Below are 23,689 nucleotides of genomic sequence, written 5' to 3' on the forward strand. Positions count from 1 at the left end.
CAGGCAGGGAGATTCGCGGTGAGCAAGCGGGAGCGAAGGTCTGGAGGGCAGCTGGCCCTTGGGAGGCCTCCGGTGGCCCTGGTGCCCTGTGCTGGACTTGTGTAAACGGGAGCCCCTGAGGGGTGTGGACAGGAGCGGGCCTGACAGGGCCTTGCCTGTGGCAGGACGAGGGAGGAGGGCAGCTGGGGGAGGCCGGGCTACCCCACGGACAGGGGAGAGGCAGTGTGGAGGAGGGCGCAGGTGAAGGGGGCGTGGGAGGAGACGGCCTCACGGCTCACAGCCGATGGGAGAAACCCATGGGGAGCACCAGTGGGTGGGAGGGTGTGTGTGGGGGGGGGTCGGAGGGTGCAGAGCAGCTCGGAGAGGAAGAAGCGCTCAGAAAGGAGGCGGCCGGCGGCGTGACCTGCTTCTCCGAACCTGGGGACCACAGGGAGGTCCAGACTGAGGTGAGCACAGGTGCTGGCTGCGAGGTGGACGGGGGCCACTTGGAAGACCCCCCATGACCTATGACTCACCGAAGTCGCCTGTGTGATGACGGCCTTCGCTGTGTCACCCAGGCGAGTGTTCAGAATCAAAGCGCGTGGCCAGGCGGCAGGTTTGCGACAGCACCGCGTTTATTTAGAGGCCCCCGCTCGGCGAGATCCAAACCTGCGCGCTTGGGCCTGGCTGCCGCGCGCCCCCGGAACGGAGGCAGCCCGCTCATGAGCGCGGACGGCAGTTGGTGAACCCGTGGAGTTGGGCCGCGCCACTTGGGACAACAAGTCCTGGGCTCCGGACTCCGGGCCCGGGGACAACAGCGACCACGAAACCGGGTCAGGGCTGCTGGTTCTGTGCCTCTAAGCAAGTCCCAGTGGGCTGAGCAGACCCTACACTTTGGTCTTCTGCACCTGAAGTTAACGGATTTTTTTTCATGGATACTCCTCACCTCTGCGGATGAGGAGGTGGGCTGCACATCTGATACAATTGGAAAAAACGACATAAAAAAATAAAACTGCATTATGCCTTTCCAACGGCCTCCTCTCGCTCAGACGGTGGCCAAGCATCAGCCACCACCTCGGAGGCGCCCCGCCCCCTCGACGCCCCGCCCCCGCCGATGCCCCGCCCCGCCCCCTCGACGCCCCGCCCACGTCCCGCCCCGCCCCCTCGACGCCCCGCTCCGCCAACGCCAACGCCCCGCCCCGGCGGGGCGTGGCCGCCTTCACATCTTCGTCTGCGTCTCCCCGCCCTCCGCGGGTCCCGAGGCTTCCGCCGCGAGGGGCCCGGCCAGCCGCCGGGCCTCCATGAGCTCCACGGTCCCGTAGGCCAGCATGGCCATGCCCAGGACGCCCAGGAGGACGTAGAGCTTGACGCTGACGCACAGGAAGGTGCTGTACCCGAAGGCGACGACGAAGCCCAGCGCCTCCCAGAGGCGGTAGTTGGCGAAGGCGGCCTCCTTGTTCTTGTCGAAGAGGACTCCGTACAGGGCTGCAAGGGAGGGGCCGTGAGCGGGGCGCCGCCGCCCGCCGCCCGCCGCCCGCCGGCTCCCACCTGCTGCTGCGGGCGGGGCTGCCCCCCCCCCAACCCCCGCGCCCTGCCGGGCCTCCTGGGCAGGGCCAGGACCTTTCTCTTAAAAACACAGACAATGTTATGCGGCGGACTCTAGGCTGGGGCGGAGAGTGGCGACACTCCCCGGCAGTGAGAATCGCCCCACGCACAAGAAACCTGGGACTCGTGACGTGTCCGCCCTGGCGACTCCGTGCGCAGCGTCCCTGCCGGGCCTCCGCACTGACCGCCCGTGGGTGACTTCTCCATTCTCCCGGACACCCCCCCCCCCCCCACCAGCGGCCGCAGGGACTGTGCACGCCTCCCACACCACGCACGGTGCTGCCCCGCCTGTCCCCCCGCGGCCCCGGGCACCCCCCAAGTCAGAGGCCACTCTCGTCCTCAGTGATGTTCCACGGCTACCTCGGTGTCAGAGAGAACTCGTCTGGAATGGCTAAGAGAACGAGTAGAGGGACGGTCACGCCATGAAGTGAGGAGGGCACCAGCAGGTGCGACACCACCAAGCCCGTGTCCTCCGTGCAGACTCGACACCTAACATTTAAGGACGCGAGGGCGCGTCTGCACGTGGAACTTTCCGCAGGCCCCGCGGGGATGCGCGCGCACTCTCTCCCGACGCTGTCAGGGAAGGTGCGGAGGCGGCCGCGGGGGACGCGCCCGCCCCTGGGGCACCGGCCGGATGCCCGCGGAAGCCGCAGGGAGTTTCTGTTTCTCTCTCCCCTGCGCTGCCCCGGTGCTGCTGTCCCGCAACATCGCCGGCCTGGCCCCGGGGGTGGTCCTGTCCTTCCTCCCAGGCACTGACCTTGACCCAGACACACCAGGTGAGGGTGCCCAGCCGAGCACGTGAGCACGGGCATCCCCTGGTTCAGAACCTTGGGCAAGCCCCCTGCGGCCCTGAGCCAGCAGAAGCACCGGTGAAACCAAACCATGGACACCCACAGCGCTGGGGGGGTCTCAGGGAGCCAGTGCAGCTGGTGAGCCGGCAGGACGCAGGTGCTAAGGAAGAGGCCACCCTGCAGACCTGCCCCCTGCCGGGGGGTCACTCAACCCGGCTCTTCACACGCAGGGGCAGCAGCCAGGCCCCCGCCCCTGACACGTGGCTGGTGAGGCACTGGCCGAGCTGCGACTAGTCCCAAGTGTTTCCTGCCAGACGTCTGCAGGGAGGAGGCTCCTTCCTGGGCCACCGCCAGGTCCCGGCAGCCCTGGGGCATCTCACCGGGCTCTGCGTGGCTGGCCAGAGGTGGGCCCGTCTCCGGGCTACCATGCTGCCTTCACCCCTTGGGTTCAGCCGCCACCCAAATCCAGCCCCTCGATCGCTGCCTTTCCCGTGTTGTCCCCCAGGCCCCGCCCCAGGCCTCCCTGACCCTCCAGTCACGTGGGTAGTGCTGACCCCACACCCAGCCCCCATGGGGGCTGCCCAAGGCTCCCTGTTCCAAGATGCACAGGACCCCCTGGGCCCCGGCTGCCCCTCTGCTCCTGGCTCTGGCCACTCACGCTCCCCAGACAACCCGTCCCTGATACTCTGCCCAGCGTGGGTGACAATGACCTCTGTCCTGTCTCCCCAGCTTGGCTGAAGGGCTCCGAGTCCCCAGGGCCGCTCCCTCCCGTGCCCCCCGTGAACCTGGCATCGCCAGCTCCCAGGGCCAAGCCCTCTGACCACCCCACCCCCACGTGGTCTCCGGTCCCTGGAGCTCACCGACAACGAGCCTGCTGTGTCATGGCCCTCCCCCTCCCAGAACTGCCAAGGGCTCCAAGCTCCCAGCCACCACCCTGACCACAGCCAGCAACCCTGCTGTGCCGGGATGGCCCCTCTAGCCTTCCGCAGCTGCCCGCCTCTCTCCACCCCCGTGGACGTCGGAGACAACCTGACAGCCAAGGCAGTGTCTGGAGCTGGACCTCAGGGCCAGATCCCAGCTCTGCGCTCACAGCCGCCCGCCGCACGTGGCTTCTCCGTGCTCCAGGGTGTGTGGAGGACCGCCAAGGCCAAGCCAGCGCCCTGGCTGACCAGCCTCGGCCAGAGGCCAGCTGGCCGTGAACAGGGAAGCGGGCTCTCACCAGACAGGGAACCCACCAGAGCCTTGACCTTGGCCTTGCAGACCCAGAACTGTGAGGAGTAAATGTCTGTTGACCCCCAGAGTGTGTGGTGCCCCAAACAGATGGGCACAGCCTCCCAAACCCGGCCGCCTCCACACCACAGCTGCACCTGGACCACCTCCGCGTCTCGTCTCCCCAGGGTCCTCACCCGCCCTGGTCCCCTCCGCCGCCCGGGGAAGGAAGGGGGCCTGGGCAGCGACGGTCTCTGTGCAGGTCACTCACCGTTGTTCTGCGTCTGCCAGACGGCGTCGGCCATGCCCCACAGGCCCGAGAACACGAAGAACACGGCCAGCTGGTCGGGGCTGGGTCTCCACAGCAGGAGGGCAACGCTGCAGGACAGCTGGGTGACGGCGCCTGTGCGGGCCCCGGGGAGAGAGAGCCGCAGGGGTGAGGGCCGCGCCCGCAGCCGGCGGGGCTGTGCAGTGCTCGTGCTGAAGGAGGCTCGTCGCCGCCTGGTGGAGTGAGCAGCGTTTCCCCGACACCCCCAGACCGGGCTCTGCGGGAGCCCCGGGCGCCCACGCTCTGTGCCGGCAGGCGTGCGTGCCCTCCACAGGGTCTGACGGCGACTCTGCTCGCCTGCAGCCTGGCAGACCGCTGTCAAGGCGGGGGACAGTGGGGCCACGAGCCACAGAGGAGAACGTCGTCATGCCCGGGCGGAGGGGCCCCCAAATTACGAGGGTTCAGGCCCAGTGGGGGAGAAGGACTCCTTCCTCAGGCCGATGGGGGCGGGGCCCCCCCACCCCGTGGAAGCTGGCCTTCAAACGGGGCGAGGGTGGGCGGGGAGGCAGGCTGGACCGCCCCGGCTCCCTGCTCCTGGCCCTGTCCTGGCGGGTTGGGTTTCTGGGGGTGCCGCGTTACCAGAATGTAGATGTGGTCACACGACGGCTCTGGCCATTCCGGAAACTGCTGGTTACTCGGGAGGTGCAGGGGCACACTGGGTCCCCTGAGGCCGTGTGGCCTTGAGACAGACACCTCACTTCTCCCTCCTCAGTTTCCCCACCGGCCAAGTGGGCAGGGCCCACGCCACAGGGTGAAGCTGAGGACGCAACGGGAATATGCAAACTGCTTGGCCCTGGTCGGCTCCGATGTCCGAGACCCTCAGACCTCGGCCGAGCGGCCAGGGAACGTTCCGTTACCGCCCCGGTCCCTCGTTACTCACAGTGTCTCTGGTCCTTCCCTCCCTTCCCGAGGGAGGGAAGGTGACGTGTGTTTGGCGTGGAGTCGGTCAGCTTTGAAAGCTCCACCTTTCTGCACCGGGGGAGTGCGGGCCACGCCCCTCAGGGACCGTCCCCAGCTCCCTGCCTCACCCACCGCCAGAGGGCGGGCCAGGGCCTTCCTTTCTGTGCCGCTCGGAACCCCGTGCTCCCCGCCGCCCCAGCCCCACACACCGACCGCGGTGGGGCAGCCCTGCGCAGGGTCCCGTCCCCCGCACACCCACAGGGCCAGCCGGGCAGCGCCAGGCACGAGAGGGCCGGCTCCTGCTGGGGGCTGGCCGCGTGCCCACCTACCGAACGCGTAGAGAGGGATCCTGCCCGTGTACTGGGACACCTTCCCGTACAGCTCGGAGCACAGCGCGTTGGTGGCCGAGAAGCAGATCATCACATAGCCCACGAAGTGGATGCCCAGGGCGCAGGTGACATAGGACTGGGGACGGGAACAGAGCCGCGTCAGAGCCTCCTGGAGGCCGGGTGCCGGGGCGGGGGGTGGGGGGGGGGCAGCTCGGTGGGCGAGTGTGGTCGGGGGCCCAGTCACGCCCGCACGGGCCCGCTGGGGGACCTCGGTCCTGCTGAACCGGCTGGAACCCTCTGTCAGCCCGGCTCCCACGCAGAGAGCAGCGGTGGCGCGCGTAAGGAAACCGGGTGCGTGCGAGCCGGCAGAGGGCGTGGACAGGCGTCTGCACTGCCGGTGCCTGCGGAGCTCTGACACGCGGTGGCAGCTCCCGCTGGGGCCAGGGGGCGGGGCCTGTCGGGGCCAGGGGGCGGGGCCGGTGCGGTTGGAGGAACAAGGGCATGGCTGTGTGGGACACGGCTGTGCTTCCACCCACGGGTGCTCTGAAAAGGGAGGTGTCCTCCGTGGGGGTGGGCATCGCTCAGTAAGTTAAACCCACATCTAATGGCCTTCCCGTGTGCGGCCGCCCACCGGGCCCCGCCCCCGAGCCCCGCCCCCAGCGGTCCCCCGCACGCACGCACGCCTACCCGCGTGTAGTCGCCCGCCAGGAAGGCCTGCTCGAACCCGCTGTACATGGGCAGCAGCACCAGCAGGCGCAGGCGCCGGTCTCTCAGGAGCCTGAAGGTCGACAGCAAGGTGGAACAGACGGAGGGCGTCCGGCCTTCGCTCCTCTGCTGAGGCTCTCCCAGCGGGTCCAGCAGGAGCGCCACCAGCAGGACCGCCAGGACTCCGCTCCCTGGAAGGGACAGCACGGGGGCGGCTGCTGTTTGGGGGCCGGAGCCACCGGACACGGGCTCCACTGCCCCTTTCTCCATCTCCGGGGGCGGCGGCTGACCTCAGACCCCCGCTGCTGGCGAGCCCCCAGGGGCCAGCCCAGCCTCGACTCAGCCTGCACCACCCCTGAGCACCCTGCACACGGCAGTGGTCCGCGCCGTGTGACTGGCCTGAGACCCTCGGGCCCCCACAGGACGCCCGCCACTGTGGGCAGCGGGGTCTCCCACGGTGGGAAACACGAAGCCTGGGGGGGACCCCGACACCTCTGTGCTCTCCCCCCACCCCCTGCAGTCCAGTCCTGGCCCCGGACCAATAGCCAGCCCGCACGCTGGAGTCATCCGTCCGTCCGAAGCCGCCCTCTGCTTCCTGCTCGTCCCACCCCAATTTGGAGGACCGTGCACGCCCACCACGGTGGGTCCCCCACGCTGGGACGGCGGGCGTCTGGGGACAGAGAGGAAGCTCCAGGCGAGCGAAGTGGGGAGCGTCCGGGGAGGAAGGGCCGAGAGCAGAGTCGGGTGCAGGGTGGGCTCGGGCACTCTGGGCGTGTCACCCGTGAAGCACGCGCCCAGACCAGCCTCGCTGCCTGGTGTGCACGGTCGCGTGGGGAAAGGCGAGTCCACGGTCCACTCCGTGATCACAGCTGCTCCTTCCCCACCATCCCCCCCACCCCGTGGGGCCCGAGCGTCCAGCAGGAGGTCCCCCCCCCAACCCCCGCACCAGCCAGTGCCGCGCCGGGCCACGAGAGGCGGGTCTCGGAGCCACGTCCACACTGGGGCATGCGTGGTCAGATGCCCTGTGACCCAGATCCGGCCCACAGGGCAGGGTTGGGAAAGGGCTGGGGTTGCCCAAGCAGCGTCCTGCATTCCGAAGGAGCTGGGGCTGGGGTGGGGGGGGGAGGACAGAGCCTGCAGCCCTGGAAATCGCTCCAGGGAGACGGTGGTCTCTGCCTTTCGTCCACTTTCCTCCTCTTCTTCTTGTCTTTGTGGCAGTGTGGCTTTGCTTCAAGGAGAGAGACTGACGAGGCTCTTCCTGCAAGGAAGCCAGGAGCCGAGTAACCGGAGACACTGTCTCCGTTTCAGGCGACCTTTGGACTTCGGCTCCCCAGGGTGCCGGCTTCTCGGAACTGGGGCGGGCCTGGCTGCTGCCAGGGGGCGCAAAGGGGACGGGAGACGCACTCGGGGGGCCTGGGGACGCAGGCTGTGCCTGTGCCCAGGGCCTGAGCTGCTCCTTGGGGACACACACGGCCAGCAAACCACAGTCTGGGGGCCGGACCTGCCCCCCTCCCCGCTGCTTCTGCACACAAAGCCTCGCTGGAACGCGGCAGCGTGGTCCTCCGTGCCCCCCTTGCCTGGCGCCTGCTCCGGGGAAGACCGCCGGCCGAGGTGCGCTAGAGACCTGAGGCCTGTCACCCCCGCAGGTGCCCTCCTGCCACGGGCCCCTGCTTCAGCCTCTGCCTCTGGCACCCTCCCAGCTCCCCTCCTCCATTCACACCCAGGGGCGGGGGGAGGACCACCCCCTGGCCCATGCAGCCCCAGAGCTGGACTCCCCCTCGAGGAGCTGCAGCTGCACGTCACTGGGGAGCTCTGTGCAGGGCCCTTCCACCAGAGTCTGGCCAGGTGGACGTGCACCTGCCCCCTTCGCTGGGCCCCCCCAGCTGACAGCGGGGGGGCCCCCTGTCTCCCCAGGTCCTGGAGCAGAGAGGGGCTGGCGTCTGCCTGGGCTCACTGTGCTTCCTCCCCGTACAGTGGCTGCTGCACGAGGGCTCCTCTGAGCCTCTGGCGCAGCAGTGACCTCCGGAGGGAGCTGCGGAGTCGCGGCAGCCAACCGACCGTGGCTCCGGGGAGCCCCCGAGACCCCGCCCCCACCCCGGGAAGCCTGGGCGCGGTCCCACCGATCCACTCGCACCAGGCCCTTGCTCGTCAAGAGCCTTCCATGACCTTTGTGAATTCCAGACTCATTGAGAGTGACCCAAAGATAGACTTAAATTCCCTCCAAGATGCCAGCCAGAAAAAAAACAAAAACTTCCGAGGCGCTCCCGGCAGGAGTGGAGTCCCTTAGAAAACCATCAGCACAGACGTTTTCCCCTGAGACGAGCCCCTGAGGGCAAGGCTCCTCCTGCCAGTCAGCCCCTCCGGGGCCCCATCTTTTCCGTGGGGCTTAGTGTCTGTACACCCAGCTGCCCGTGGGCAGCCCTGAGCCCGCACTGGCGAGGGTGAGGGGCAGGAGAGAAGGGCGCCCCACACCCGCCTCTCGGCGGGCGTCCCTCAAGGACGGCCACAGAAGAAGACAACCCGGCTTGGGGACTCTGGGTCTTCGGACGTGGCCGGAATGCAGGCAGCCCCTCCTCCAACACCTGGTCCACCACGAGCTGTCCACCGTGGTGGCCGTGACCCACAGAGGCCACCGAACACCAGGAGCTGGCTGTCCTGACTCAGAGATGGTCTTTGCAACTTAGTTAATTAGCATTCAAACAGCCCCCTGCGGGGAATGGCTACGGGGCTGGCCCGTGCGGAGGCCGGAGGCTCCCACCCTCCCGGGAAGCTGTGCCCGCGGGTCAGCGGTGCCTGGTCCCCTGTCCGTGAGGACGCACGGGGCCGGGAGGTGGCCGGCTCGCTGGGGGCCCAGCGAGGCCCCGCCCCCCGCAGGAGTCCCCCGGTGCGGTGCTGCGAGCACATACCCGTGTAGATGCCCAGCAGGGTGTAGATGAGCTGCTGGGTGGGACGCTGCGTGCTGTTGCCGGGCGCCGTGGCCATCAGGCAGTCCCGGGCCCCGCAGGACTCGAGCTGCTCCTCAGACACGGGGCCTGTGGGGGGCGGGGGGACAGGCGGCGTGAGGACACCGGTGACTCCGTGGGACCGGGGACACAGGGAGTGGAAGGGCCCGGGGAAGAGGAGCGTGCACAACCCCCGAGCCCCGAGACAGCTTGCCCAAGGTCACATGGGTCGCAGCTGGTTGGACCGGGGGTCTCAGAACACGTCCCCTGGGGCGCGGGGGCACACGCCCCATGTTAACATGGTCCAGACACAGGTGTCAGATGCCTGTCACCCGTTAAATCGCTCTCCGGACGTGAATGAAAAATTCAACTCTGAATTAATCAGGAAGAAAGAACGCCTGTGAGGGTCCACGTGGGCGGGCCTGGGTCCTCACACAGACTGGACACCGGGCCTGTGTCCCGGGGCCGGCCACTTCCCGTCTTTTCCGGGTGTGCGCCGCCTTATCCGAGAGGAGAACAGGAGGTGACCCCTCCCGTGGCAGGAGGAGAAAGGGAAGAGGGGCCTCGATGGCGGAGTTTCCCGAAGGTGGGGCTTTCTACGGCAGACGGGCAGGTGGGCGGGCCAGGAGGAGGAGCTAGAGACCGTGGCCCCCTCTTTCAAAGGCGTCCTTCCTGCAGGAACGACGGGACTCACGCCCCCGGCCCTGGTTTACACTCTCAGGCACCAGAGGGCGCACTTTGCAGCCGGGTCAGCCCAGGTGCCTCTGAACGGCCGTCCTCAAGGCTCAGACCAGTCAAGGAACGAACGGTCGTGGGTGTGGCCTTGAAACCACACTGGTCAGTGGCCCTGGCCAGGGTGGCTCAGTGGGGTGGGCATCGTCCAGTAAGCCAAAAGGTTGCAGGTTCGATTCCCGGCCAAGTCACATGTCTGGGCTGCGAGTCTGGTCCCCGGTCGGGGCGCGTACAAGAGACGGCCGGTCAGTTTCTCTCTCACATCGATGTTCCTCAGCCCCCCCTTCCCCTGTCCCTGAAATCAGTAGGCACGCCCTTGGGGGAGGATAAAAAATTCTGTACCATGCCCACATCCCCTTTGACAACAGCCAGCTTCTGTACAATATTAAAATCCCATTTAAAAAAAAGAAAAATCAAGCCCTGGCTGGCATAGCTCAGTGGATTGAGTGCAGGCTGGGGACCAAAGTGTCGCAGGTTCGATTCCCAGCCAGGGCACATGCCTGGGTGGCAGGCCATGACCCCCAGCAACCACACATTGATGTTTCTCTCCCTCTCTGTCTCTCTCTCTCTCATTGATGTTTCTCTCTCTGTCTATCTATCTCTATCTCTATCTCCCTCCCTTCCCTCTCTAAAAATAAAATCTTAAAAAAAAAAGAAAGAAAAATCAAACCCAACGAAAAGCGCTGGTCAGCCGGCCCATTCAGGGGAAAGGGAGTCAGTCACCGGGAGCTGACCTCACACAGTCTGAGAGGACAGCGTTGACCCCAGAGAGAATTCCGCGGGCGGCCTCGGCCTCCCGGGGAGGGGAGTGTCCAAGTCATCGGGGACCCTCCGGCCCACCCACACTGTCCGGGGGGACAGCCAGGAGCCAGGTGGCGCTGAGGCTCAGGCAGGCTGAGCAGCTCGTCCCCAGGGCCCCCCCGGGCCCTCTCGGGGGTGGGGGGGGTCCTCCCCGCGCCCGGCCCCTTGTACCTTGAGTGGGCGTCTGGCCGAACACCAGCGAGGAGATGAGGTTGCCCCACACGCCGGACGACTGGAACACGAGGAAGAAGATGCCGAAATACCGGCTCACCACGTCTCTGCCGGCCTGCCCCGCCTTCTCCGCGTAGGCGTTCCCCACGGTGGTGAGGTAGGTGCCCTGCGCGGACCACAGCGGCGCTGCGCCGAGGCCCAGCAGGACGGAGGTGGGCACCAGGGTGTACCTGCAGGGCAGGGTGCAAACGCAAGGGGCCGCTGTCCCCTCCGTCCTGCCCTCCCGGTGGGGGCTGGGGGGACCGCGGAAACCTCCTTGTGTTCAAGGGCCGGCTGGAGGGAGGGGCGCGTCTCCTCCAACCACCGTGAGACTCGGGGAGATGAGCCCAGCCGCGGGCCGCGTCTGGTTCAGGGTCATTGCAAGAGTGACAGGCAGAGCCGTGGCCTCTGTGTCCGACAGTAAAGGGCACGTGCGGGGGTCACAGGCGAGGGGGGGGGACCTGGGCGTCCCCTCTCAGCTTTGCTCACAGTGGCGGTGGCGGGGGGCGGGGGGGGGGACGGGACCGGTCGGTGTCGCCCTCCTCAGGGGGGCTTCTGCGTGAGAACCCCACGGCAACCGGAGAAGGGGACTGGGGGCCATCGCCACCGTGCGTCCTGGATGGCGAGTGGGCGTCCCTCAGAGGAGGGCCTGGGCCGGGGCGTGCGGCCCGTGCGCTTAGGGCTGGGTCCCCGAGGTCCCTCTCCTCCAGGGAGCAGGCGGGGCTCCGGTCGGCACGCCCACCGTCTGCGCCAAGGGGGCGGGCCCAGCGGTTCCTCGGCCCAGTCTCCCTGACCCCGCCCTGGGGCCGTCATCCCTGGGGCCCTAAAGGCCCCTGGTCACCGAGAGGGAGGCCACCCAGGCCTGAGGCAAGGTCAGCCCGGGCGTCGGCGGGAGGAGAGGGCACGGCAGAGGGCACAGAGCCACACCGCGGTCCCACGCGGGGCCCAGGGGTCTCGGGCGCCAAACTCCTTCCAAAGTGGAGCGGCGGGGGTCACTGGGCGAGGGCCGAGCATGTGCCGCTGCCGCCGCCCGAGACGCCGGGTGCCGGGCGCCGCGCGCCGTGCGGGGAGTACCAGCTGGCGTAGAAGTTGCCCAGGGAGAAGGTCACGTAGCAGCTCATGGAGGCGACGATGGTCCACTTGCAGCCCAGCGTCCGGATGAGCAGGGGCGGCAGGAACATGGAGGACAGCAGCATGGCGCCGTAGAGCGTGCTGAGCACCGCCACGCCCAGGCCCTCCTCGCTGTACAGGCTGCTCTGTGGGGGGAGGGCCCGCTCAGCGGCTCGCCCGCGGCCCCCCGCCCCCAGCGCGCCTGGCCCAGTCGGGGAGGGAAGGTGGGTGGGTGCGGCTCTCCGTGACCCCTGCCATCATGCAAGGGCAGCAGAGGCTGCCGGGGTGGACAGCGTGTCCAGGCACCGGCACGAGGGGCGCATGCGAAGCTCCGTGTCACGCTGTGGGACCACGCTCATGCTCTCCGTTTTCCTGTCATCTGCCCCTTGAGAGCCTTGTGGTGTCGCCCGGTAAGGAGTGGCCAGGGGTCCAACAGGGACCCAAACCAGACCCTGTCTCTTCCTCCCACGCGCAAGGGGAAGGGGTGGGGAGGCAGCTGAGCAGGGAGAACCCAGGGGCAGGGGACAGGGCTATGGCTCCCGGGTGGCGACAGGGCCGCCAGGTGTCCACAGCACCAGCAGCCGGCCCAGGACGGCGCTCAGTCAGCCCAGTGGCATCGGGAAGACTTTTCTAGAAGGAGTGAGGACCACAGGAGCTCGGGGGGCTGGGGGGATGACATATGAGGAACTGACCTGGGAAAGGGGGGAGGGGCCGACGCTGAGGGGAACTTCAGGGACGTGTGTGCCCAGGCCCCGCCGTGAGGTGACAGAGCACAGGACACAGGGCTGCGGGCAGGTGCAGCCGGAGAGCGGCCCGACCCGACCCCGGGGCGCTGGGGCTCTGGGTCGGACTGTTCTGTTCAAGCAGAGCTGGGCCAGAGGGCCCAGTGGGAGGTGACACCCCTCGGGGGGACTTGCACCCCAGACACCAGGAAGGGGAGGGCAAGTGGCGTCCCCGCGGAGATCCGAGTGACAGACGGGAGTCGGTGGCGGCGGCTGCCACGGCGGGAAGTATGGGGAGGCTCACCGGGCCCCGGGTGGGCTCGTGGCCAGGCCTGGGACCCCACGAGGCTCACGGCCGTCTCGGCCTCCACTTTGGGGCCCGAGGATAAAGCCGGCCAGAGGGACTGACGGACTGGAGCGTCCTTGGTGGCAGGTGCAGCCACTCCTGTCCACGTCACCAGGTGATTTCGCTTAAGCCGGTCCTGGTGGACGGGGACGGGGTCGCCCGGGTCGGATGCGTCTCTGCGGTCCGGTCGGGGGCGGGGTGACGCGTGGCCAGGCGTGGAGGGAGGAGGGGTGCTCGGGTTGGTGGGGTGGCTCCAGGCCCGAGTCAGAGGTGCCCTAACACCCCCTGTCGCCCGAGGCGGAGGGACCACGCCCAGGACAGGGCGCTCCTCACCCCTGGGGTCCGGCCGGCTGGGGGACCCGGTACGGGTGTGTTGCTGCCCTCGGGGCTGCCCGGCTGTCCTGGGCCGCTGTCACCCTGTCCCGAGCGAGCCCCCCCCGAGCCGGGGCCCCAGTCACGGCCTGAGCAGCTCTCCCCCCCTTGTCCCTCCCTCCTCCGGCATCCACGGGCAGAGGCCACTTGTCACTGTTCTGCGGAGCACCTGCAGGGTCCGACCCCGTGGGGAGGCCTGCACCCAGGGGAGCTTCCCCCCCAGGGTTCCCCCAGTGAGGGGCTCTCCGTGGGGTTGCACGGCCTGGCCGGGCCCTTCGGAGAGCACCCGCTCCTTTCAGCCTGGGCCCCTCCACACAAGAGGAGGGGTGTGCCGAGCGCCCTGACATTTCACAGCAGGGCCCAGATCCTGGGGGCTCTGTCTAGAAAAGCCCTGAGCTGGCCGGGCGGGAAAGCGGGCTGCCGCCCCACCGTTGGCCGCAGTCCCATCCCCTCTGAGCCCGGCTGGAAACGGGACCCGCTGGGGGCTTGCAGGGGACACGCACCCATGGGAACTCGAGGCCGAGCCCCCGGTCCAGAGGGTGTGCAGCCAGCAGTGAGGACAGAGAATCCAGCCCCTCCCTGCCCTGCACCGCCGGTCCCGGCCCGCTGCGCCTCTCGGGTTCCCCCCTGGCACACAGCAGTGGGCGGGGGGCTGCTCCGGGACCCCCACTGGCAGCCATGCGAGACCCCACACGCGTGTGTGTCAGCAGAAACTCTAAAAGCACTTCCGTGCCAGGCGGCCACGGGGCACAGCTGTGGGAGAATGAACGCCCCAGGGGCCTCCCCGGGTTCCCGCACGCCTGAGTCTCAGAGCGGAGCCGTGAGACGCGGCTGCCTGGGCAGGGACAGCACGGCCACCCCGGGCACACGCGCCCCCGGCCCTTGGGGGGGGGGGGGACCTGAGGAGGGCGAGGCCACAGAGGGGCAGGCAGACCCGGGGCTGTCCGCGTGTACGGTTCTGCGTGAAGCAGCCCCAAATCTGCACAGTCTGGTGCGGCCTGAGCCCTTCCCGCCCCTCCCCTGACCGCAAAGCCACAGGGTCCCCAGAGATCCTGCTGGAGACTCCTTTAACCCAGCCGCAGGCAGGGGACGTCTCGGGCAGCCCCGGCCTCCCGGTCCGAGGGTCAGACACACGCCCCCGTTGTGCAAGCCCGCCGGGCCGGGCCAGAGGCCTGCCCCGGGGACCGGGTGTCCACACCACCCCCACTGCCGCCCGCTCTGCAGGGTTCGGGCCGAGCTGCCCGGTGCGAAACCCGCCTTCCCCTGGCCCTCGGCCGCGGGGCCCTTGGGGGCCGAGACGGTGTGCGGACCGGCACGTACCTGCAGGCTCTGCAGCCCCCCGTAGGCTGTGAAGAGGAGCAGGAACCCCAGGGAGACCACCAGCACGTTCCTCAGGCTCCTGTCCATCGCGCTGGCGGCCGGCGCCGGCCCTCCTCGGACACGGGGACGCGGGGCTCCCTGACCGGGCGCGGTCGGTGCGGGGGTCGGTCTGCACCCCACCGCCACAGCACTCCGCCACACGGGGTGGAGGGCCGGTCACGAGGCTGCGGGAGGTAACGACTCGGTAATGACAGACGCCGCGAAGCGCCAGGGCCACCCGTCTGCCCGCGCCGCCCGCCGTCCACCGCCGCCCCCTTCCAGCGGGGCCAGGGCCCAGGCTGCTCAGCCCGGGCGTCCGCGCACTTTTCCCCTGACTTCCGCCGGAGACGCCCCCTCCGCTGCGGCGACGGCTTCTGGCCCCAGAATACAGTTACACCTCACGTAACGTTGCATGCACGCACCATCGCGCACGGATCACGGTGCCTGCCACCGCAGGAGAGACCGTGGACGGTGCGCAAGGTGGAATGAACTTCGGCCTCAGACAGCGCAGCGCGCACCTCGGTCCGAGGACACACAGGTCACCTGAGAGTGTCACCCTGACTGTCAGAGCCGGGGGCCAAAGTGTGGGCATCTCTGGGATGGCGTGGCTGCACCCTCGGGGATAACTGGGCGCCCACGTGGATCCGCGGGGCTCCACGCCTGGACACGCGCCTCACACGTGTTGCTCCGTGTTGCCCGCAGCAGGACGCCGAGCCGCACTCCCAGACGGGGCGCCGACCCCGGAGATGCTACAGGTCAGGCCCGGGCCCTGCCCCTCGCTCTCCCGCCCGGCTCCTCCGCTCCCCCCCCACCCCCCGGTTCAGCGAGGGTTTCTCTCTCGTTTATTCGAAAGTGTGTTTTTAAGTCTCCGCCTCCCAGCCCCGCCCCTCGGGCAAACGTCAGTGTGTTCTCTGCCTCTGCGCGTCTGCTCCGAGGTTGTGTGTCCGTTCAGGTCGCCCTTGGGGTCGCACGCGCGAATGAGGGCACTGGCACTTGTCTCTCTCGTGCAGGTGGCAAGGTTCCGTTCTGTTTCACGGCCGAGTGGAACTCTTTCACACATTACACATACACACAGTGGCACCCCGGCTCTCCCCCGGATTCGTCCTGGGACCCGTGACGAGTCCTGAAACCCAGGAGGGCCGAGCTGTGGCCACAGGCAGAGACACACTCGTGTGCACATGAAGGCCTGTCCAGAAGGAATCCCGCCACGGGCTGTGGGAAACAGAGACTTTTACTGAAGAAGACACAAGAGACAAGAAACACTGCACACAGGACAACGACGCCTCAGTCCCCTTCCAAGGAGGCACCTCGGGACCCCACACAGTTCTCCCAGTCGCCAGCAGCTGCCCCGTCGTCGTTTCCTGAGTCTCATCGATGGTCTGGAATCTCTTCCCTTTCCAAGGTGATTTCAGTTTTGGGAAAAGTGGTCGTGTTTGGAACCCCCAGATCGGCCTCTAGTTCTCACCCTGCAGGCGCCCATCTTGGCTGACTGCAGCCCACACACACTCGACACTCCCGGGGGCTCTGCCCGCTGCAGGCCCTCTGGACGGGGGTCACTCTCAACAGAGTCTCAACTGTCTTTGAAGATTTGTGCCGCATTTTTGTTTGCGCTGCTCTCATTGCATCATCCACGAAAGCCTTCTGAATCATCCAAATAGTTTCCTCACAGCAATCCTCAAGCGTAACCCAAAATCTGGTGCAGATTCACTGCCCTACTCACTGTCATTTTGAGTGAGACACCCACGCAGGGCACACGCTCGCTCAGCAGCATCCACTGCCCCCACTGACCAGCACAGTGAGGTCGTCATTGCTCACACCTGCGCACTCCAGTCCACGCCCCTGGGCTGCCGGTGACATCGGTGTCACCCAAACGGTTCTCGTTAGGTTAACCGTGGCTGCACGTCCTCCGGACAGACCTCACAGTACATGTCACATGTGTGACTTCTCCACTGGCTTCGGCCTCATCACCAAGGGCACGCCTCCCATGGCTGAACTGACGAAGGTAAAAACGACTCTGAAGATACGTCCTCCCAGGCCCTAAAGCTGACACTGAGGGAGAAAGGTGGTTCCGTGGAACTGCCTGGATGCTCAGGCTGCCTGTCGGATGTTGGAGAGGAAGACACGGTGGCCGGCAGCGGGGAGAACCCTGCTGAGGGGACCCCAGGCATCGACCCTGCGGGGCCCGCCCCCGGCCACTAGGTGTCACTGTGTCGTCGCCGTCAGGCTACCACACCAAGGCCTGGGGCCCCGGGTGATGCAGGGTCACGATTCAAATCAGTCCTCGTCTCTGTGGGAAGAGGGAAAGGGCTCTGACATGAGGGAAGGGTAATCCGTGGTTGTCCCTTTAGAAAGAAAGCCTACGCTTCCGAGCACGTCAGGGTGAGAGCTCGCAGACGGGGGGCATGGAGCGGACCCTGCAGAGCGAGGGGCTCCGAGCTGCGGGAGGAGGCACGCTGGGGCTTCCTCCGGGGTATGCACCGTGGCACAGCGCCAGCCCCAGCGGGCGCTTCCTCCCGGTGAGCGCTCTGAAGCGGCTGCCGAGGCCGAGGGGTGGCCGGGGAGCCCCCTGGCCCCGAGCTGAGCCTGGGCCGTGGCTGGGAACCTGGCAAGGCAGGCCCTGGGAGTCAGGGGTGTTTCCTGGGGGGCCCCATCCTCCCCCTGCTGCCCCACAGCATGCAGCCGGAGGGACGAGGGGGGCTCCGCAGGCCCGGGGGACAGGAGAGTGGCCTGACCCTGCAGCCCCGTCGCCCAGGGGCATCCTCGGACCCCGACCCGCGGCAGCTGACGTCGCCCACGTGACCCCACAACCTGCAACGTGGGGTGAGTCGGAGCGGGGAAATCTTCCCTCCCCGCTCTGCACTCAGAGGGGTGGCGCAGACCCCGGCTTAGGGCACACTTGCGCAGGCGTGTGTAAAACACGCACACACACGTACACACACCCCCTCGCCTTTGTCCTCCGAACGCAGTCCCCTCTCCCTTCCCTGTGAGCCTTCTGCTGGCTCCCGAGTGGCACCGAACCCCACAGTTGCCGGCAGCTGCAGGGGGGGCCGCCTGCCCTGGGGGTCAGTCTGGGCGGGGCCCCGACCTCCTGGAGGCTGGTCCCGACGGAGGAGACGCAGAGCAAACAGTGATTAAGGGTCGGACACTCCCAGGTGGGAGGCCCGCTGTCCCCACAACGGAGCAGGTGCTCAGTCCAAAGGGCGGGGCGGGGAGGGCGGGTCCCTGCGGTCACAGCCCCGAGTCTCCCCAGGGGTCGGAGGAGCACCCGGCCAGCCCAGAGGTCGCCCCGCTGCAGGGGTGCCGGCCTGGCAGGCTCTCTCAGCGGAGACTGGAAGCCCCAGCCTGCAGCTCCGACCCTGCAGCTCCGACCCCGGGGGTGGGGTGGGGGGGTCACTGGCAGCTGAGGAAGCTGGAGCTCAGCGCCCCACGCCGCCCGGACGAGGGGCGGCAGTGGTCCTCATGCCAGAACTTTCTAGGCGACTTCTGATCTATTGTTTGGTGCCTGGCAAAGCCACTGGGATGTGAAGTGACGTTGGTCAGGCTCCAAAGATAATTCCGTGCCTCCGCGGCCAGGACGCGCAAACACTGGTAAGGTCGGACGCTCGCCCCCGCCCACCCGCCCCGCCCCCGTCACTGTTACCTACAGCCGCGGCCGCTCAGCTCCGGCGCTACCGTGCCGCTCGGCTTCTCGGCTCGGCTCCGGGGCCGTCGGACGGTGGGGCCGCGTCCCCGCCTGCCGTCCTTCGCAAGACGGCGGGAGCCTGGGAAATCATTGCGACACAGCGGGTGCTGGCACCGTGGCCTGCCCTGCCTGCAACTTACTGTCCTCAGCAGTTGCTTATCTGGCCCCGCCTCACCCCGGGCAAGGCCGGCGGGGAGCCGCGGAGGGCCAACTGGAGGAAGGGCCGGAGGGGGCCGGTTCTGAGCACCGAGAGCCTGAGCTCGCTGCAGTGAGGATGCGTGCACACGTGTGCATGCTGGGGTGTAGACGTGCACACACGCGTGTGCGTGCACACGGGCACAGGATGCGTCTGCCAGGAGACTCTGTCGCCCCGTCTCCGGGCGGGAGAGTTGGCCCGAGGGACCCCTGCCCTTCTGCCCTCAGACGCCCGTGGCCTGCTTCCACGTTTTTGGACAGAGCATGTTAAAGAGAACACAGATGTTAAAGGAAATACGCTTTGCAAAGAAAAAATCTCATTATAAGGAACTGTCAAGATGGCAGTGAAACTGCACCCTATTTTAGGCGCCTGATTTCCATAACTGGCTCCCCCTTCCTTAGCTTCCCCAGAGCCCCGCCTGCGCCCGAGGTTCACGAGAGGAGCTCCGACCAGCACACGGGCCTCGGGCGTGGGCCCTGGACTCTGCTGTCCCCCTGGCCCCACACCCCCGCACAGCCACACCGTCCCACCCCAGAGCCAGTCCCCCACGGCGCTGTCTGTCTGTGACAAGCTGGACAGACAGAAGACACTGGCGAGCAGGCCTGGGGGCTCCACTGTGACACGCAGAAAACGTGGGGGGCTCCAGAGGAGCAGCCCCCGCCCTGCGGTGTGAACCCCGTGGCCGGGGACCTGCCCCGCATCCCCACCTCCACTGCCTCCTCTCCCCGGGTGGTGCCCATGCACCTGCCCGTCCTGTCGGGCCAGAAACACCCCCGGCCCTCTGAGACGGGTCTCCCACTCCCAGGCGCAGCCACCGGGCCTGGCCTTGTCACTGAGCTGGCCCCCCAGACGCGCCTGCCTCCCCACACCCACCTCTCGGTCACCGTTCCGAGGGGTCCGGCCAGGCTGGGGAGCGAGGGGTGGGGCCCTGCCCTGGAATCAGATGCCCGGGTTGCTGTCGATCTGTTTATCCAGGATGAAGCAGCCACCCACCTTCTCCTGCACGCCACGCGCCCCTGTCCGGGTCAGTGGGACCTCCAAGGCGTCCTGGTCTCACAGGGCATGGGTGGCTCCGGGGGGTGGGGGGGGGGGGGGGTTGCTAATGGGACCTCCGGGCTCCTTCACAGGTGACGTTCCGGGCTCCTCGGTGCCTGATGCCCCGGGCAGCCGAGTGACTCCCACGCCTGCCGAGGCCTGTTCAGAACAGGTCTGCTGGCTGGCGCGTCCTGCGGAGGATACCCAGGGCCGGCGCTGGCGGCGGGGAAGCCTCCCTGTGTGGTGGGACGGGAGTCGAGTTGTGTCCCTCGTGGCTGTCCCCAGGGCTGCAGGCGGAGGTGTGTGATGGGCGTCACCAGGATCGGTGTGGGAGAGACGGGCGGCCTGGTCCCACTGAGAAAGCTCGTGCGTTGGTGTTCCCTCCTGTCCCAGCCCCAAGCCCGGGGCGCCTCAGTGCGGGCCGTCCCAAGGCAGAGATCCCGGGAGAGGAAGGAGCGGGAGGGGCCAGCCATGCCGGGCACCCCCTGGAGCCGCATTCGCCTGCCTGGGGCAGGCTGGGGCGCCCCGAGAGCACAGCCAGGAAGGGGCTGTGTGGCTGGGAGGAAATGCCCAGTGAGGGTGGGCCGGTGCTGCTGTGGGGCCGGCGACCCCGGGGGTGGGGGGGGCCTTCCCGGCCGGTGGACCTCGGGCCCCACCGCCGCTGTCCTTTCCGTGCATGGCCAGCAGGGATGGTCCCACTGATACTGAACAATAGTGTGAATTAAAGAATAAAACCTTTGTAAAGGAAGAAAAGGGGAGCCAGCGAGACGGTGTTTGGGTGGTAGACCGGGGTCCAAGCCCGTGTCCGGACCCCGAGAGCCCCTCTCTGCCCGCCCCGTCCTCCACAGGTCGCCACTGCTCTCCTCTGACGCCCGGTGTCCGTCCGTCTGCAGGACACCCACGGCCGGGATGTGGACACGCACGGCTACTGACCGCTGTGAGCTTGCGCTGCTGACCCGGAACAAACCCTGCCCTTGGCCTTCCCCCAGAGGGGACCACGCCGGGCCCCTCACGGCCCCGACGGCACCCGAACTTCGAGGACCTGTGCCGTGGCTCCACATGCCCAGCCTCCTCCGGCCCGAGGGCCCGCACGCCGGCTGCGGGAGCGCCGGGGAAGCCCGCCTGGGGGCTCCTGCCCGGGAGCGGGCGCCGTGCCAAGGGACCGGTCCCCGAGGCCCCTGCCCCAGATCTTCACGGCCGGCCGGAAGCCCCCCCTCTTGCCTTCCCGTCACGTGGTGCTTCTCACGGCCGACGCGGGGGAGGGCGGTGCTCCCTGCCTCTGCCCCTGCGGCCGCTGCCACCCCGGTGAGTCCCTGCCTGGGCGGCTGCAGGTAATGGCATCGCTGACGGTCACCCGGGCTGACCAGGGAGGGGTCGCTGCCGCAGCCCACAGCTCCCGCTGCCCCCAGTCCACGAGCCGCTGCGGCAGCGAACCCGGGAGACTGAGTCACGGGCCACGCGGCTGAAACAGGCTGGGGCCCTGCCAGGCGCCTTCTTAGACTCCGTCCTGGGGCTCAGGGCCTGGCCCCGCCCCCTGGCCTCATCCCCCCCCCCCACCACAGCCGACACGGTGGGGGCCCCTGCGGTGCGCCGTGTCCTCTCCAGGGGCCGCAGTGCGTGTGCCTGGCCACCGGCAGGCCGCCGCCCACCCTCGCCTCACCTGGAGACCTAGAACGAGACGACCGAGGGGATACACGGGGAAGCCGTTCTCCTGCAGGCCTGGCCTCGTAGCCGGCGAACTCTGTAAGGAGCCCCGAGCAGCTGCGCTTCAATGGCGCCTGCAGGGCCGCCGATGCCCAGTGCGGTCGGTCGGACGGTCGGTCTGTCCACTGTGAATCAGAAGACGGTGGAAGGGGGATCAGTCAGTCAAACAAGGAGGCCCTGGGAGGGGTGCTCCTTCCCTCCCAGCCCCCGAGGGCAGGACGAGGTCGAAGCCAGAGGTGCCTGGGGCCTAGGAGGTCGAGGCCGAGAACAGATCCTCGCAAACGGCCAGCTAAGCGTCCGGGGCAGCTGGTCAACCACGTCCTCACTTTGGCTCCGCCGTTTCCCAGACAGGCTGTCCCCCGGGCTCCCGCCGTCCACAACCATGGCTTCTGCTTGGTGCTGCCCCGTTTGAATCCACTTTTGCTAAAAGAAACTCTTGGAGTTTCTGCCGTGCCTCAGTTTACCTTGTCACGGGGCCTTCCCCAGATCACCTGTCCGGGTCTCCAGCCGGGCAGATGCTCGGTGGGTGGGGAGGGAGGGAGTGAGCGGGCCGACCCCACGCACGTCCGGGCTCCAGCGTGCACCTGACCGCGTGCTGCACTAGGTGGGTCCCGGTCAGTTATCCGTCACTGCCCGCAGGGAAGGAGGCGGGACCCCGCATTTCCGCCCCTCCGCGGGGAGGACTCTCGGCCTGGCCAGGGGAAGCTCAGGGCTGTGGGAGGTGCTTCTCCTGTCCCCTGCCAAGCGCTCCACTGGAAACTCCAACGAGGACAGACTCACAAGAGAGAAACGAAGGGACGTTCGTCAACGTGTGTACACAGGAGACACTGGGCAGGAGCGGTTCCTCCGAGCGGCTCAGCCCGCAGCCACGGTGTGGGCGTCGGGGAGGACCAGAGGCAGGGGTGTGGGGGGAGGGGGAGGCGGGTCCTGGGGGCCCAGCCACACCCCACGGCACACCGGGCGGGTGGGGGCGCTGCTCCACTCTCTCTGCCCCCAACGGTGCTCCCCTGGGGTGGGCCAGGCCCCTCCCCCACGCTCGGGGGCGCAGATTTCCTTTACAGAACGCCGCCTTGCTTCTCAAAAATCATCAGTGCCAGCCCCGGCTGGTGTAGCTCAGTGGATTGAGCATGAGCTGGGAATCAAAGTGTCGCAGGTTCGATTCCCAGTCAGGGTACATGCCTGGGTTGCAGGCCACGGCCCCCAGCAACCGCACATTGATGTTCCTCTCTCTCTCTGTCTATCTCCCTCCCTTCCCTCTCTAGAAATAAATAAATAAAAAATCTAAAAAAAGAGAGTTGCCAATACATTTAAGAAAACCATCAGTGCTGAAGGAGCGTGTTTGGGGGTAACGTGTTCTGCCAGCCGCAGTGAAAACCCCCGAGTACCTACGTCACTACTTCCTCAGCACCAACGCCCCCTGCTCCCTGGAGGACCTCAGTCCCCGCTCTCACACCTGCACCCACCCCTCCCTCTGGAGCCTGCAGGTGCGGGGGCGGGGGGCGGGGGCTCCGGTGCTCCCCAGAGTGACCGGTCCGCGGGCTCCGCGGTGCCTGTGGAGGTCAGGAGGGACCTGGGGGAGAGCCCAGGGAGGTGGGAGGAGGCGGGGCGGGGGCGGGGTGGCAGCAGGGTTGACCACAGGTCGCTGCTCCGGGAGGGCACTGTGCCCCCCTGGGCTGCCACTCGGGCGTCTCAGAGGCGTGGGGACCTGGATGGGCAGAAAGAGTGTCCAGGGCGGCCCGGGCCTGGGTCAGCCCCCACTACCAGCGCCCCCGGCCTGGGCCTGGCTGCCCACGAGACGGCCCAGCAGGACTCCGTGACCCCCGACGGCGCCCGTCTGACCCACAGGCCGGAGGCGCTCCCGGCCGCGCCCGAGGGCCCCGTTCAGGGGCACCTCCTCGGGGCGTGCCCGCTGCACTTGCGGCCGGCGCTGGGGAGAGCCCAGCCGTGTGGGTTCTGTCCTCTCTCCTGCCTTGAGATTTCTCCAGGTCGCTGACCAGCGTGAGTTCTGGAGAATGCTGCTGGCGGGACCAGGCAACTCGGTGAGGAAGGGGGGCCACGGCAGCCGCAGCCCCCGGGCAAAGCTGCCGGAGCGTGGGCGGGCGGAGCAGACCAGACCCGCGGCCAATGTGGAGAGGAGGGGCGGGCGCTGCCGCGTCTCTGGGACACGCGGCGGCGGCTTTGGGTGTCCCGGCTGCAGGGCTGGTGTGAGAGGTCGGAGCTGCTGAGAGCCCAGTCCCCCGGCCCCTGACACGGCGGCGCTGCTGGTGCGGGGTGGGGAGGGGCGGAGCGGGGGAGAGAAAGGGCCTCACACCGAGCAGACCCCGCACAACAGAAGCAGCTTCCGTCTAGCTAGAGTCTGCCGTTGGCAGCTGTGACGTGGTCCCGAGTGACCGGAGGGGGCGAGGGGGGGCGGGGTCCGGATGGCACAGCCCCCCAGGAGCTCTGTCTCCAGCCAGGCCCAGTCTCCTGGGAGGAGCAAGGGCTGGGGCCTCTGCCTGGTGTCGGCAGAGCTGCGTTCCTGCAGACTCGGGGCGCCCCGTCGACGTGGTGGAGGCCGGCTCCGTGTCCCTGCGCTGGCCACCGCCTGGGTCTGGGTGGCAGTGTGCCCACACGAGACAGAGACGCCAGACGC

The 23,689-nt window shown here is 68.0% G+C and overlaps 1 protein-coding gene across 1 annotated transcript; it reads right to left on the reverse strand.

The window, feature by feature from the left end:
* Window positions 1–1,158: 1,158 nt before the first annotated feature.
* On the reverse strand, window positions 1,159–14,628 carry UNC93A (unc-93 homolog A). Its single transcript, XM_028504035.2, has 8 exons — window positions 14,402–14,628; window positions 11,606–11,787; window positions 10,493–10,722; window positions 8,753–8,878; window positions 5,829–6,037; window positions 5,142–5,277; window positions 3,856–3,987; window positions 1,159–1,464 (listed from the first exon to the last, which is right to left on the reverse strand). Exons 1-8 carry the CDS (start codon window positions 14,486–14,488, stop codon window positions 1,199–1,201), a joined length of 1,368 nt encoding a protein of 455 aa, XP_028359836.1. The 5' UTR covers window positions 14,489–14,628; the 3' UTR covers window positions 1,159–1,198.
* Between the last annotated feature and the right edge of the window lie 9,061 nt (window positions 14,629–23,689).

Source organism: Phyllostomus discolor, chromosome 4 (assembly GCF_004126475.2).
Source record: "Phyllostomus discolor isolate MPI-MPIP mPhyDis1 chromosome 4, mPhyDis1.pri.v3, whole genome shotgun sequence".
Classification (NCBI taxonomy): Eukaryota; Metazoa; Chordata; class Mammalia; order Chiroptera; family Phyllostomidae; genus Phyllostomus; species Phyllostomus discolor.

Bases quoted from the DNA above. Each gene is read 5' to 3' on its own strand.
- UNC93A (XM_028504035.2), bottom strand. From the start codon at position 14,488: ATGGACAGGAGCCTGAGGAACGTGCTGGTGGTCTCCCTGGGGTTCCTG. The intron at 10,723-11,605 runs GTACTCCCCGCA...CCTGCCCTGCAG, and splicing joins GGCAACTTCTACGCCAGCTG to GTACACCCTGGTGCCCACCT. The intron at 3,988-5,141 runs GTAGGTGGGCAC...GGGCCCGCACAG, and splicing joins GATCCCTCTCTACGCGTTCG to GCGCCGTCACCCAGCTGTCC.